The sequence below is a fragment of the Enhydra lutris genome, unplaced genomic scaffold (genome assembly GCF_002288905.1).
Source record: "Enhydra lutris kenyoni isolate GAN:26980312 unplaced genomic scaffold, ASM228890v2 scaffoldscaffold22, whole genome shotgun sequence".
Taxonomy (NCBI): Eukaryota; Metazoa; Chordata; class Mammalia; order Carnivora; family Mustelidae; genus Enhydra; species Enhydra lutris.
The window spans coordinates 8,565,578-8,580,694 of record NW_019154106.1 but is presented as its reverse complement, the minus strand read 5'-3'; the positions used below and the strand labels follow the sequence as shown (position 1 = coordinate 8,580,694).

The 15,117-nt window shown below is 40.1% G+C and overlaps 1 protein-coding gene across 1 annotated transcript in view; it reads left to right on the top strand.

Moving 5' to 3' along the window:
- Positions 1-4,119: 4,119 nt before the first annotated feature.
- Positions 4,120-15,117, top strand: part of LOC111149963 (solute carrier family 22 member 9-like) — a 33,108-nt gene continuing 22,110 nt past the window's right edge. The window contains exons 1-2 of the mRNA XM_022507234.1: positions 4,120-4,754; positions 5,654-5,757. Coding sequence (XP_022362942.1) covers positions 4,353-4,754; positions 5,654-5,757 — 506 coding nt within the window. The 5' untranslated portion in view covers positions 4,120-4,352. The remainder of the gene's footprint in view (positions 4,755-5,653; positions 5,758-15,117) is intronic.

The following is a 15,117-nucleotide window of genomic DNA, read 5'->3' as shown; positions in this document are numbered from 1 at the left end:
CGAATCGCTAAGGAAATGTTGAAAAAGAAAAATAAAACTGGGGGCATCACGTTACCTGATTTCAAGCTTTACTACAAAGCTGTGATGACCAAGACAGCATGGTACTGGCATAAAAACAGACACATAGACCAGTGGAACAGAGTAGAGAGCCCAGATATGGACCCTCAACTCTATGGTCAAATAATCTTCGACAAAACAGGAAAAAATATACAGTGGAAAAAAGACAGTCTCTTCAATAAATGGTTCTGGGAAAACTGGACAGCTATATGTAGAAGAATGAAACTCGACCATTCTCTTACACCGTACACAAAAACAAACTCAAAATGGATAAAAGACCTCAACGCGAGACAAGAATCCATCAGAATCCTAGAGGAGAGCATGTACTTTAAAACACTTCTAGCTTCTACGCATTACCAAATTTTAAGGCCACTTACTTCTATGTTTTTAGGTATTTGTTACCAAGAGGTAGAACTCCATATGACAGTACCAAAATCTGTACCAATACCCAGGACAAGGAACAGTAGGGATAGAAGCTACACATTAAGCCAACAAGACAGGCTCCCACTCACATGTCTGAATTAGCTACTGCCACTGCTGAGTGTCAAAATGTTGGGTTGATTAATATGTCAATGTTGGATCAACAACACCATGTCATTTCTCCAGGAGACCAACTAGAACATGGACACCGAATTGGTCATATTAGATCTCTCTCAAGACCAAAGGGGAGTGATTCGTCTTAACTGGAATCAACCCAGACCAGTATTTCTCTTTCTTGCCTTTATGACTCAGCTAGAGTAACTGTTCAAAGGCACAGAGGAGCACTGATTCACCAACATAAACGTATTCATTACACTTCATCGAGCTGAAGAAGACATGGGGTGTGAATAAAAGGCCTGGCAATGGGTTCATGACCACCACATCCCTGATCCCCTGGTTGAAATTCACACTCTACCACATGGAAGCTGCCAGGATCATAGAGTGATGGGATGGCTTTGTTAAATTTAAAGGGCACTGGGAAGCCAGCTAGGAGATGATAGTATGCAAAAACTGGAAATTATTTCCAAATTATATTACATACTCTAAATCAATGGCCACTCTATAGTTCTTCGTTCCCCATTGGTAGAATGGGTTTTTTCCAAGAGGAAAAAAAAAAAAAACAAAGGAAACATTTTGAAATATACCCAGAGCCAGAGTAACGGCCCTTGGCTCTGCTCTCTGTAAAGAAGGAGGCTCCTGAAGAGAAACTAGGTTACCAAAACTTTATCTTATGTGGAGAAAGGCAATCAACCGGCTGCAGCCCATCTAGCTTTTCTATCTCATATAAAAGGAGAGAAAAGAAAAAAAAAACCAATAATGAAACTCATCTGAAGATCACAGCACAGGGACTCTTACCCACATCTCCCAAAGAAAAAGAAATAAAGAAATATATTCATATTACATAATGTTCTCCCTCCCCAGTATTCAACCATCACATCAACAGGGCTCTGGGACAAAAAACAGTGGATTACCAGGGAAAGAGCTACACAACCCAGATTCTATATAAGGGATTTCTAGGAGATTCCATATAAGAAGACCAAAGGCAATAAGAGAGAAGAACAAAGCTAAATAAAACCAAGTACGCTAGAGGAGATTGAAGCCTCTGGCATATACAGATACAGAAGACATTAAATTAAATTAAATACAGCCTGTCATCTAGCCAGATTGACTTTAAACCTCACACTAAAAGCCTGTTTGTCTCCATCTGACCACCCGATGCATCAGACACAAAGCGAACATCAGATGGTCTCAGATAGGGCATAGATTTTTGGAATTATCAGACCAGGAACTTAAAATGACTGAGACAAAGCATGAGAGACTGTGGACTCTGAGAAACAAACTGAGGGTTTTGGAGGGGAGAGGGGTAGGGGTATGGGTGAGCCTGGTGGTGTGTATTAAGGAGAGCACGTATTGCATGGAGCACTGGGTGTGGTGCATAAACAATGAATTCTGGAACACTGAAAAAATAAAATAAAATAAAATAACTGAGATTAACATGCTAAGGGCTCTAATGGAAAAAGCAGGCAATATGTTAGAACAGTTAGATAATACCAGCAGAGAACTAGAAACTCTAAGAAGCAGTGGAATGGAAATGCCGGAAATCAGAAACTCTGTAATGGAAAAGATGGATGCCTTTGATGGGCTCAACAGCAGCCTCATGGCGAAGAGAAGAATAAAATAAGATGAAATCAGAGAGGAAGGTAAACCATAAGAGACTCTTAACTCCAGGAAACAAACTAGGGGTTGCTGGAGGAGAAGTAGGTGGGGGGAGGGGGTAACTGGGGGATGGGCATTAAGGAGGGCACGTGATGGAATGAGCATTGGGTGTTATATGCAACTGATGAGTCACTGACCTCTATCCCCGAAAGTAATAATGCGTTTAATTAATTGGATAAAAAAAAAAGTATCCGTAAGCTTGATGGCTGGTTGTTGGAAAACTTCCGAACTTAAATGCAAAGTGAAAATAGAATTTTAAAATGTAACAGAATTGGTAATTGTGAGATAGCAGAAAACTGTAATAATCTTGTAATGGGAATCTCAGGAGAGAAGAAGGAGGGAAAGGACCAGCGGAAACTTGAAAGTAACCATGGCTGAGCATCTTCCCAAATTAAGGACAAATACCACATCGAAATCAGTGGCCCAAAGGAGATTGATTTCTTTCAAAAAGAGACACACACATCCAGGTAGAAATTGTATCATTGTTGCCAGAGTTCGGGGGCAGGTAACCAGGATTGCATGTTAAGTCAATAGAACGGATTCTTTTGGGAGGTGATGAAAATGTTCTAAAATGAAGTAATCGTTATAGTTTCTGAGTTTTCCCAGATTTTAGACTTAGCAGAAAAAAATACTCCAAAGCAGCTATTAAGTATGTTCACAAAATACGTTTGAGAACGAAAGACAGACATGGGAACAATGACCTCAGGGGATACATCAGTAAAGAGAACGCATGACTTGGAAGGTACAGTTGCTGAAGTGTTAAACCCACCAATTGTCTCAACGGTTGATCAAAATGGTAGCAAAACAGAATCATCGAACGTGAGGCTGGGGCAAGAGGGTAGCGTTATGTCCCACAAAGAGCAGAAAGAAAACACACTGGCGAATTCTCCAAGACAGCGTAATGGCCTTTGAGGAACAGAATGTAGCCTTTTCAGATTGGATTCTTTGATTTAATAATTTACATTGGTGGCTCATCCATGTCTTTTCCTGACTTGATAGCTCATTTTGTTTCTTTTCTTCTTTTTTAGGGTGATAATCCCTTGTCTGGGTAGACCACAGTTTATTTACCCCCTTCACCCCCCGAACGGACATCACAGTTGCGGCCAGATTTTGGCAGTGATGGAGAAAGCTGCTGCACACATCCCTGTGCAGGGTTTTTGAGTGGACTTAAGTTTCCATTTTATTTGGGTAAATACCAAGAAGCATGACTATTCCCATATTTTCTGTTCAGTTCCTCCATAGCCTATTGCGTGTTAGCCACGTGAATGTTTTGTAATATCGGAGGGTCATTATTTCTGTTCTTCCGTCACCGACTACAGGAAGAGACCCTTAGAGACCGTGTCTTATCCACTGCTGTGTTCCCAGCATAGAAAAGGTCCTCACAAAAGTTATCTGAAGGAATCAATAAGCCTGTGGAAGTCAACCTCTTTAGGAACTTACCACTGCCTTAGCTTCTGCCCTCTGTCACTCTCCACTCTGCCCACCTTTCGAGTTAACTTATTTTTAGTGTGAATTTGTGGTCCGATTTAAAGTGAAGCAGAGGGTCACTTTCCACCAGGGAAGGATTGCACCATACTTCACGTGCTTTTGTTTACTCGGGGTTATTTTCATTAACTCTTTTAATCAAAATCAGTACTACACTAAATCTTTAGGACTTTTCACAGGAAAATCAAAAAAGGTTCCCTTTCGGGGCTCTCAAGGGACACATTCTGCAAAGAACTGGGATCCTTGTAGTAGGTTTATTCTGTGTTATTTACAGATGTGGGGATCAAAGTCCAGTGCCATTTCAGGGCACTGCTGACGAAAAGACTTTTCACAAGGTGCACCTTTAAACAGTGCTGATGGTCAGCTGTTGGAAGTATCTCAGCAAAATACTTCTCTGGGACTTTAAAGAAAACGGCTACCCGCCTGATCCCCAAACAATTTGGAAAATCAGCTTCCGTGGCCCTGGTGGAGGTAAAGCGGGGCCCATTGAGGAAAAAGTGGGGTCAGGATCAACACACGCTTGGTGTGACATAGTGAATGGAGACCCTTCTCCCTTTGAATTTTTCTAAATAAAGTCCTTTTGCCTTCCACGGGGGATCACTTGTTCAGCCTCGATGGCCTTTCAGGACCTCTTGGATCAAGTTGGAGGCCTGGGAAGATTCCAGATCCTTCAGATGGTTTTCCTTAGTCTCTCTAGCCTCATAGTGTACCCTCATGTTTCGTTGGAGAACTTCACGGCAGCCGTCCCTGGTCACCGCTGTTGGGTCCACATCATCGACAATGACACTGTCTCTGCTAACGGCACTGGGATCCTAAGCCAAGAGTCCCTCCTGAGAATCTCCATCCCGCTGGACTCAAACCTGAGGCCAGAGAAATGTCGTCGCTTCATCCATCCCCAGTGGCATCTCCTTCACCTGAACGGGACCTTCCCCAACACGAGTGAGTCAGACACAGAGCCCTGTGTGGACGGCTGGGTGTATGACCAAAGCTCCTTCCCCTCCACCATTGTGACTAAGGTAAGACATCCGTTTACCTTTTGTGAGTACACAGTCTGGGTGTTTAGAGGCAGCACAAATAATGACCATGCTTCAAGCCTTTAATCACCATATAGGTGTTCATTCTTCATTATTTCAGGAAGTATTCTTTATTAAATGCCACTAATTACGTATTTAATGAGTCTCAGGACTAAAAAGTAGATGTGACCTTGCAATTATATGGCTTTTATTCTTAGGAAGACCAAAGTTTAAGCAAGGAATTTATGTAACGGGTTAAACTTGTTACGCTTGTGAATTAGAAACATCAGGATATTGGGATGCCTGGGTGGCTCAGTTGGTTGGACGACTGCTTTCGGCTCAGGTCATGATCCTGGAGTCCTGGGATCAAGTCCCACATCGGGCTCCCAGCTCCACGGGGAGTCTGCTTCTCCCTCTGACCTTCTCCTCGCTCATGCTCTCTCTCACTGCCTCTCTCTCAAATAAATAAATAAAATCTTTAAAAAAAAAAAAAAGAAACATCAGGATATTGATCAAAACCTGTGGCTGTGCCCAGACACAAAGACTGTGCCCGGGAGCAGCCACGCGAGATCTGCGGTAAAACTCTGCCATCGGTGAAAGTTTAAAGCTTCTCCAACGATTGCATTCTGAGGCCAAGTTTGAATCACCGCATATGAAATGAAACAAGGCATTAATGTAGCCAATGAGTTTAGATGAATCCTTCTAGAGGAAGTTGTATTTCAGCTGACACTTGAATGATAAAGATCAGCTAATGCAAAAAAAAAAAAAAAGGAAGCTGGAAAGGAAGAAGGCAGCCTGATATAAAGAAACATAAAAGTCATTTGAGTAGCTTCAATCAGGTTTCCACTGAGGGGTTATGAGGTGCTATACAGCGCTCCTTTGCCGGTTTCCTTCTCTTCCAGTGGGACCTGATATGTGAATCTCAGTCACTGAAATCAATGGCCAAATTCTTATTCATGGCTGGAATGCTGGTGGGAAGCATCATATTTGGTCATTTATCAGACAGGTGAGTGTCTCTGGATCAAGGGAGTATTTTGTTGAACCAACACATCATTCTTCCATGAAGACACACTTATTGTCAATTACACTGGCATGGGGGCTTCTGTGGTCCCCAGGGATATAGAAACCCATGGGGGTTCACATTCAGTGTAGCAGGTACTATCAGCTGTGATTGCCACATACAGGACACAGAAACAGCATCTCCGTCAGACATGGGAACATTTTCGGACAGGGTTTAGAGAGGAGGTGACACAGCATGTGGTTTAGGAGGTTGGGGAAAAGTTACCTATGGGAACAGAGAGGATGTATCATGACATAAGATTTGGGCTATTTGAAGACACAGATACGTAAAACGATGTCCCAGACTTTGGCCAGGAAGGCGTGTTCAGTGCCTCCTAGATGCTGTGAGCTGAATGCTTATGGATTTTCAGAACATGGTCACCATGTCCCTGTTTCCCAAGTGTGATGGGTAGGCATTCCTACTAAACTTGTTGTGTTCATAAAAATATGTCTTGATGGTATACAGAAAACATGTTTCCAGTGACCTTGATTTTTGTTTTTGCAAAAACAGCATTTTAAAGGTAAGTTTTCAACCATGTAATTAATCTAATGACAACTGCCGTCACCATTTGTGGTGTTAGAAATTGGAGAATCCTGTGACTGACAGTACCACTTCTGAGTTAGACAGCCAATTGCCAGCACCAGGCATGTCTCCTCTGGGGGTTATGGAGAATTAAGGTTCCCCTTTCCACTTACCAACATGATGTCATCTGTTACGTCAGCTGGAAACTGTGAACTCTGAAGGTATGACAGTAAATGTAGCTTTTAATAGGGTTCCAAGTCAGAGTGTCCATTTCTAATGGTTCCCTAACACAGAACCACCCACTTACAGAAATAAAAATAAAACCATATCTCTGTGGCTAATTCATTTTTTGAAAAGAATTCCAAGATCATTCAGTTGGTAAAATACAGCCCTTTCAACAAATGGCTCCGTGACAACTAGATATCCACATGCAAAATAATAAAGCTAGATCCTTACCTAAAGCCATAATAAATATTAACAAAAAATGGGTTAATGACTTAAATACAAGAGCTAAAACCATAAAACTCTTAAAAGAAAATGGGGGCGGTGAATCTATATGACTTTGGGTTTGGCAATGAATTCTTTGTTATGGCACCAAAAGCATGAGTGATGAAAAATATCGATAGACTGGTCTTCATCAAAAATTAAAAACTTTTGCACCTCAAAGCACATTATCAAGAAAGTGAAATGATAACTTATGTAATGGGAGAAAATATTTTTGTAAATCATATATAAGCCATAAAAATAGGAAAACAGACCAATGGAATGGGTTTAGTATTCGGCATATATGAAGAACTCCTACTTTAAAAAACAAAAAGACAAAAAACCCAAATTTTAAATGAACAAAGGACTTGATTATACATTTCTTTAAAAAAGATGTACAAATGGTGCATAAGCACATGAAAAAAGTTTTCAACATCATGATATTGAAAACAATGTAAGTCAAAGCCATAGTGAAGTACACTTCATACCTACTAGAATGGCTATAATATAATAAAACAAGATGGTGGGTGCTCCTGAGTGTTTCAGTCGGTTAAGCCTCTACCTTCAGCTCAGATCATGATCCTGGGTCCTGGGATTGAGTCCTGTATTGGGCTCTCTTGCTCAGCGGGGAGCCTGCTTCTCCCTCTCTGGCTCCCCTATACTTGTGTTCCCTCTCTTGCTCTCTCTCTCTGTCATAAATAAATAAAATCTTTAAAACAACAACACAGCAACAACAACAACAAAACCAAGATGGAAAATATCATGCATTCACAAGGATGTAGAGAAATTGGAAGTCTGCTGACAGGAAGGTAAGATAGTACAGCCACTGTGAAAAATATTTAAGAAGAAGAAAATATTAAGATTTAATAAAAATATTAAGAAAATATTGAAGAAGAAAAGAATTTAAAATTCTTTAAAAAGTTAAATGCAGAGAAACCATATGACCTAGCAATTCCATTGCTAGGTATAAAACCAGAAGAATTGAAAAAGCGACTCAAACAAATATTTACACAGCAATGTCAATGCAGCATTATTCACAACAGCCAGAAAGCAGAAACAACCCGAGTATCCATCAATGGCTGAAGGGATAAAAGGGGATGTGTACATCCAATGGAATGCTTTTTAGCCATAAAAAGAAATAAAGTTTTGGTCCATACTATAATACAGATGAACCATGAAAACTTTATGCAAAGCAAAATAAGACAGACAAAAGAGGACAGATACTGTATTCACTTCTATGAAATAACTAGAATAGGCAGATACATAGAGAAAAAGGTAGGTTAGAGATACCAGAGGGTGGGGGAAAGAGGACTGGAACATTATTGCCTAATGGATACAGAGTTTCTGTTGAAGATTTTGAAAAGTTCTGGCAGTGGATAGTGGTTACACAGCATTGTGAATCTAATACCAGTAATTTATAACTTTAAAGTGGTGAAACTGGCAAATTATATTTTTTTACATGTTATATTGCAATGAAAAAGGAACAAAATCAAGAGAATAAGACGACAAATCACAGGCCAGGAAAAAGAATACTTGCAAAAGATTTATCTGAAAAAGGGATTTTTATCCAAAACATAATCTTTTTTTTATTGTGTTATGTTAGTCACTACAGTACATCATTAGTTTTTGATGTAGTGTTCCATGATTCATTGTTTGTGTATAACACCCAGTGCTCAATGCAATGCATGCCTCTGTTAATACCCATCACCCGGCTCACCTATCCCCCCACCTCCTCCCTTCTAAAACCCTCAGTTTGTTTCCTGCAGTCCATAGTTTCTGATGGTTCAGCTCCCACTCCAATTTCTCCCCCTTCATTTTTCTCTTCCTTCTCCTAATGTCCTCCATGCTATTTCTTATGTTCCACAAGTAAGTGAAACCATATGATAATTAACCTTGTTTGAATTATTTCACTCAGCATAATCTCCTCCAGTCCCATCCATGTTGGTGCAAATGGTGGGTATTCATCCTTTCTGAGGGAGGCATAATATTCTATTGTTCATATATACCACATTTTTATCCATTTGTCTGTTGAAGGTCATCTCAGCTCTCCAAAGTTTGTCTATTGTGGACATTGCTGCTATGAACACCCCTTCTTTTCACATCTGTATCTTTGGGGTAAATACCCAGTAGTGCAATTGCTGGGTCCTAGGGTAGCTCTATTTTTAGTTTTTTAAGGAATCTTCACACTGTTTTCCAAAATGGTTCCACCAATTTGCACTCTCACCAACAGTGTAAATGGATTCCCCTTTCTCCACAGCTTCTTCAACGTTTGTTGGAGCTTTGTTGTTTCTTGCCTTGTTGATTTTTGCCATTCTAACTGGTATATGGTGGTATCTCAATGTAGTTTCGGTTTGAATTTCCCTGATGGTTTATGATATGAACACTTTTTCATATGTCTGTTAGCCATTTGTAGGTCTTCTTTGGAGAAGTGTCTGCTCAAACCTTCTGCCCATTTTTTGACTTGATTATCTGTTTTTTGGGTGTTGAGTTTGAGAAGTTCTTTATAGATCTTGGATATCAGCCCTTTATCTGTAGTGTCATTTGCAAGTATCTTCTCCCATTCCGTAGGTTTCCTCTTTCTTTTGTTGACTGTTTCCTTTGCTGTACAGAAGCTTAGCTTTCTTCATAATTGTCAAACCTTGGAAGCAACCACCATTCCTTTCAGTAGGTGAATGCATAAATAAACCATACTACATCCAAACAATGCAATATTATTCTGTCCTTAAAAGCTAATGAACATTCTAGCTGTGAGAAGACATGGAGGAGTCTTGGATGCATAAAACGAAGCGAAAGCCAATCTGAAAAGGCTACATGCTGCATGATTCCAACTCTGTGACATTTTGGAAAAGGAAACACTGTAGAGGCAGTAAAAAGATGAGTGGTGGGCAGGGGAGAAAGAAATAAATAGGCACATTACAGAGGTTTAGGGCAGTGAAACTACTCTACAGGAGACTGTAGTGGTGGGTACCTGTTAGTATACATTTGTCAAAAACCATAGAATGTACAACACCAAGACTGTACCCCAATGTAAACTATGGACTTTTGGGGATAATGATGCATCCATGTAGGCTCAATTATATCAAATGTCTCACTTGGTGCCGGATATTGATGGGTACGGAAGCTGTGTGTGCAATGGGACAGGATATATGGGAAATCTCTGTACTTTCTGCTCAATGTTGCAGCCAACTTAAAACTGCTCTAAAAATAGTCTATCGTAAGGAATAACATGGAGGACATTAGGAGAAGGAATGGAAAGTTAATTGGGAGAAATCGGAGGGGGAGATGAACCATGAAAGACTGTGGACTCTGAGAAACAAACTGAGGGTTTTGGAGGGGAGGAGGTGGGGGGTTAGGTGAGCCTTGTGGTGGGTATTAAGGAGGGTATGTATTGCATGGAGCACTGGGCTTGGTGCATAAACAATGAATCTTGGAACACTAAAAAAATAAAATAAGATGGAATAAAAAAGAATTACAGCTTATACCAAAAAATTAGTCTATCTTTTAAAAAGAAATACAAAAAGTAGTTTAATAAAGAAAAGAAAAAATAAGAAAATGTGGATCACAAAGCCTAAAATGATAATTATCTGGCTTTTTACAGGAACTGTTTACTGCTTCCTGGTGTAACAGCACTCTGAGGTTCTTTGTTCATTCTCTCAAATCATTATTTCTCTCTGCTCTTCCCCTTCTATAACCCCTATTGATCTATCTTCACATAGTCTCTCTCCTGTGTCCACATGATTGCTAAATCCATCCAGGGAATTTTTCGTATTAGAAACTGCTTTTTCAGCTCTTGAATTTCAATAACTTTGGCTTACCTATATTGCCATCCCTATGAGAATGTCTCTTTCTAAGCTTTGCATTTCATAGGTTAAAATCATAGTTTATTTCTCTTTGAGAATAGTTATACAACCACTTTAAAATCCTTGTTGGTTAGTCCCAAATTTTGTCTACTTTCAGCAGAAATCCAAAAGATTTCCATTCTCTAGGGAATGGAGTTCCATTTTCTTCGTTCTTCACATAGCAGGATATTATGAATTATATCTTGAATATTATAAATATTAAGTTGTGAAGATTCTATTTTCCATTATTACTCACCAGTAATACTGATTCCTTTATTTTAGCAGATAATTTTCAAGCCTCGGACTGAACTAAAATCTATTTCCTTTCTTTTTGAAGATTTTATTTATTTGACACAGAGAGAGATCACAAGTAGACAGAGAGGCAGGCGGCAGGGGGTGGGGTGAAGCAGACTCCCTGCGGAGCAGAGAGCCCGATGAGGAGCTTGATCCCAGGACCCCAAGATCATGACCTGAGCCGAAGGCAGAGGCTTAACCCACTGAGCCACCCAGGGGCTCCTTTTTTTTTTTTTTTTTTAAGGTTTATCCTTTTTTAAAAAAAAATATTTATTTATTTATTTGAGAGAAAAAGAGTTGGGGGAGAGAAGCAGACTCCTGCTGAGCAGAGATCCCAACATGGGGCATGATCCCAGGACGCTGAGATCATGACCTAAGCCAAAGGTAGAGGCTTAACCAACTGAGCCACCCAGGCACCACTAAAACCTATTTCTTATGCAGAAGTTCCAACCTCAGTTCAGATCTTTGTCTGTAGTTGACCTGCTCTGAGCTTATTCTGCATGTACTTACTCTAGGGGATATTTAGGGGATGTGTGGTAGACACAATTGAAGGATCCTCTCTTTGCCACTTTCCCTTGCTGGGACCCTCACTCCCTTTGATGTTCCCAGTTTCCCACCTTCTGTGACCTGGTTCCCCAGATCACAAAATGCATGCCATTCACTTCTCTCACTGTGTGGATTGCCCCTTATTCCAGGCTAATAGCTCTGGAAATAGGATCTTCCTTGTATTGGTCTCTATCTGCCCTCTTTGACGAGAGCAAACACTCCCCACTACAATCTACCTGCTTCTATTCACTCTTAACTAAGCTCAGGTAGTTGCTTTTTGTGCTCTGTGCATGTGTCTTTTCTGAAGGAGGGAAAGACAAGCAGTAGGGTTTAAGACCTTATTCCTGTAACCTGAAATGTACCCATCAGAGCCTTTTAAGAGAATTATTATGATAGAATATTTTTAAAATATCATTCTTGATGCTCCATTGTTAATTAAGTGGGAGAGCCAGAGTGGTGGTAGGGAAAGCATTTAAGAGGCTATCAAAATAATCCTTAGGAAAGATGACGGGAGTTTCAATTAGGAAGGTATCTTGAAATGGTAACAAGTAGCTCTCTTTGGAACATACTTGGTAGGTAGATGCAACAGTTTCCTGATGGTTTCTGGTTTTTAAGGAGGCTTTGGTGTGGCAAAGAGAAGATCAAGGATTGTATCTGTATCTTCAACCAGAGCAAATGGATACATGCTGATATCATTTATTGAGATGAAGGAAAATAGGAAATGAATCATATAAGAGTAGAAAGTTAAGACTTCTGTTTGGGGTGTAATAAATTGGAAGTGCCTATTAGTCATGCAACAGGGGATTTCAAGTAGAGGAAAACAGTGCTGAGTATGGACTTGCTTGAAAACAGTCTGTCCCAAATATAACCCCTGGCCAAGATTACACTCATCTAATAAATACCCAAGCTGCCATCTTCCCATGACTGTCCCATTAAAGGGGAATATATGGCCAACCAAGGAGATTCTAAAGTTTTATTTATTTGAGAGAGATAAGTGTCAGGGGAGGGGCAGAGGGAGAGAGAGAGAGAGAATCTCAGGCCGACTTCCTGCTGAGTAGGGAGCCCGCCAAGAGGCTTGATCTTAAGAACCTGAGATCATGAACTGAGCCAAAATCAAGTCGGACACTTAACCAATTGAGCCAGCCAGGCATCCTTAGAAACTACTTGTGTTTTTTAATACATGCATACTAAAAAAAACTAGGAGTGATGTGTCACGTGGTTTGTAACTGCCATTCAGATGGTTCAACAGAAAAGAATGTGTGTGTGTGTGTGTGTGTGTGTGTGTGTGTGTATTCACAAAGGCAAAGAAATACAGCAAATATAGCAAAATGCTCTCTAGTGGTGAATCTGCTTGAGATTTACAGCAGTGTTCATTGTAATATTCATTTAAACTTTCATGTCTGACAATTTTCAAAATAAAGAGCTAAGAACAAGTCCACTCAAATGGAAGCCACATACATCAGATATATATGTTTTAAATAAAATTGGTAGAAATGTATAGGTAATTTTGTAACCTCTTTTTATGCATATGTTTACAGTTCTACATCATGTTTTCTTTTCCAATTAAAAAAAATTTTAGACAGAGTCTTGGGGGGAGGGGCAGAGGAAGAGGAAGAAAAAGAATCCTAAGCAAACTCCACACCCAGTGTAGAGCTTGACTTGGGGCTCATTCTCTTGACTCTGAGATCATGACCTGAGCCAAAACCAAGAGTGGGACATTTAACTGACTGAGTCACTCTGGCATTCCTCAAATAAAATATTTTTTCAAATAAAGTTGAGAAAACTATACCAAAAACGATATACACATACAAAACTTCTCTAGTTACATCATCAAACACAATTATTCTAACATTACTGTGTTAGCCAAGGTAGCTAGTTACAGTAAGAACCCTAGAATCAAAATTGGGATTTTAATAAAATCATGATTCTCACTGTCCTCACAGTGTGGTATGGGTCATGTGGCCCCCATCCTCTGAGCAGTGGCTCAGGGAACCAGCGTCTTCCATTGTGTGACTTTTTCATCTGCACCTTTTTTGTTTCCAGCCATGCTGTGAAAGAGAATGAGCAGGACCCAAGTGGACCTTGTATGAACAGGCCTGGAAGTGGCCTTGGTCACTTCTCTCCACAATCCATGGTCAGAATGCAGACCTGTGGGGGCGCCTGGGTGGCTCAGTGGGTTAAGCCGCTGCCTTCGGCTCAGGTCATGATCTCAGGGTCCTGGGATCGAGTCCCGCATCGGGCTCTCTGCTTGGCAGGGAGCCTGCTTCCCTCCCTCTCTCTGCCTGCCTCTCTGTCTACTTGTGATCTCTCTCTGTCAAATAAATAAATAAAATCTTTAAAAAAAAAAAAAAAAAAGAATGCAGACCTGTGACTCTAACTTAAATAGAAAGCCAGGAAGAGTCATCTTCTTCAGCATCTGGGAAAAAAAATGGTGAACATACAACCAAATTGCACAATCAATAATTAATGAAACAATCATCTTTCTATTTTGCAATGCACAAATTGTTCTTCCTTTGACTATCAACCACAGACGGTTGAATTATACTCATTTCATGAGACAGTGTCCTCATTAGTTTGGCCATGAATTCCTTTCATGTTTGTATATATGTGTTTCATTTTTTTCCTTATGTCCCAATCCCATTTCCTTCTTCCCAACAGGGGTCATTATAATGCATTAACTGTAATTCTTTAAATTCATATGTGCTTTTTTCAAAATAAATGACATTGGTTTACATATATTTTAATTCACAGAGGTATGTAAATGTGTTTTTTAAAAGATTTTATGTATTTATTTGACAGAGAGAGAGATCACAAGTAGGCAGAGAGGCAGAGGGGTGGGCCCTGTTGAGCAGAGAGCCTGATGCTGGACTCAATCCCAGGACCCTGAGATCATGACCTGAGCTGGAGGCAGAGGCTTAACCCACTGAGCCACCCAGGCACCCCTGTAAATGTGTTATTATCTTATACTTTCTCTTTTGTACCCATTGCTATGTTTTTTGAGGTACATGCACATTCCTATGTATACTTCTAGTTCATTCTTCTAATTGGTGCATAGTGCTCTACAGTGAAGATCTATGATGACGTTCCTCATGCATTTTTTGGTGATGGACAACCAGACTGTTACCAAATGCCTGCTGCTCTAAATATCACTGTATTTTAAAGATTTTTTATTTTGTTTATTTATTTGAGAGAGAGAGTGCGCACGAGCAGGGGAAGAGGGAGAAGCAGACTCCCTCCTGAGCAAGGAGCTGGACATGGGGCTTGATTCCAGGATCCTGGGATCGTGACCTGAGCAGAAAGCAGACACTTAACCAACTGAGCCACCCAGGCGCCCCTAGATATCACTACATGATATATCTTTAATACAGCTGCTTTTCATTTTGACTGACCAGACTTTCCAATAGTTGTCATTACATCGTTTCATTAACCATAACATTTCTTTACCTAGATTTTATTCCATTTCAAATGGAAATGCAAGTGTATGTAATATAAATACTCAGAATATAAAAGATTTAACACTATGTTATAATGGAAATATTCTGCAAGCATAGCAAGGATTTCAGGGTTTTTGTGCAATCCCACTGGTTGTCCATTCTTGGTCATACAGAACCAGCACAGGTGT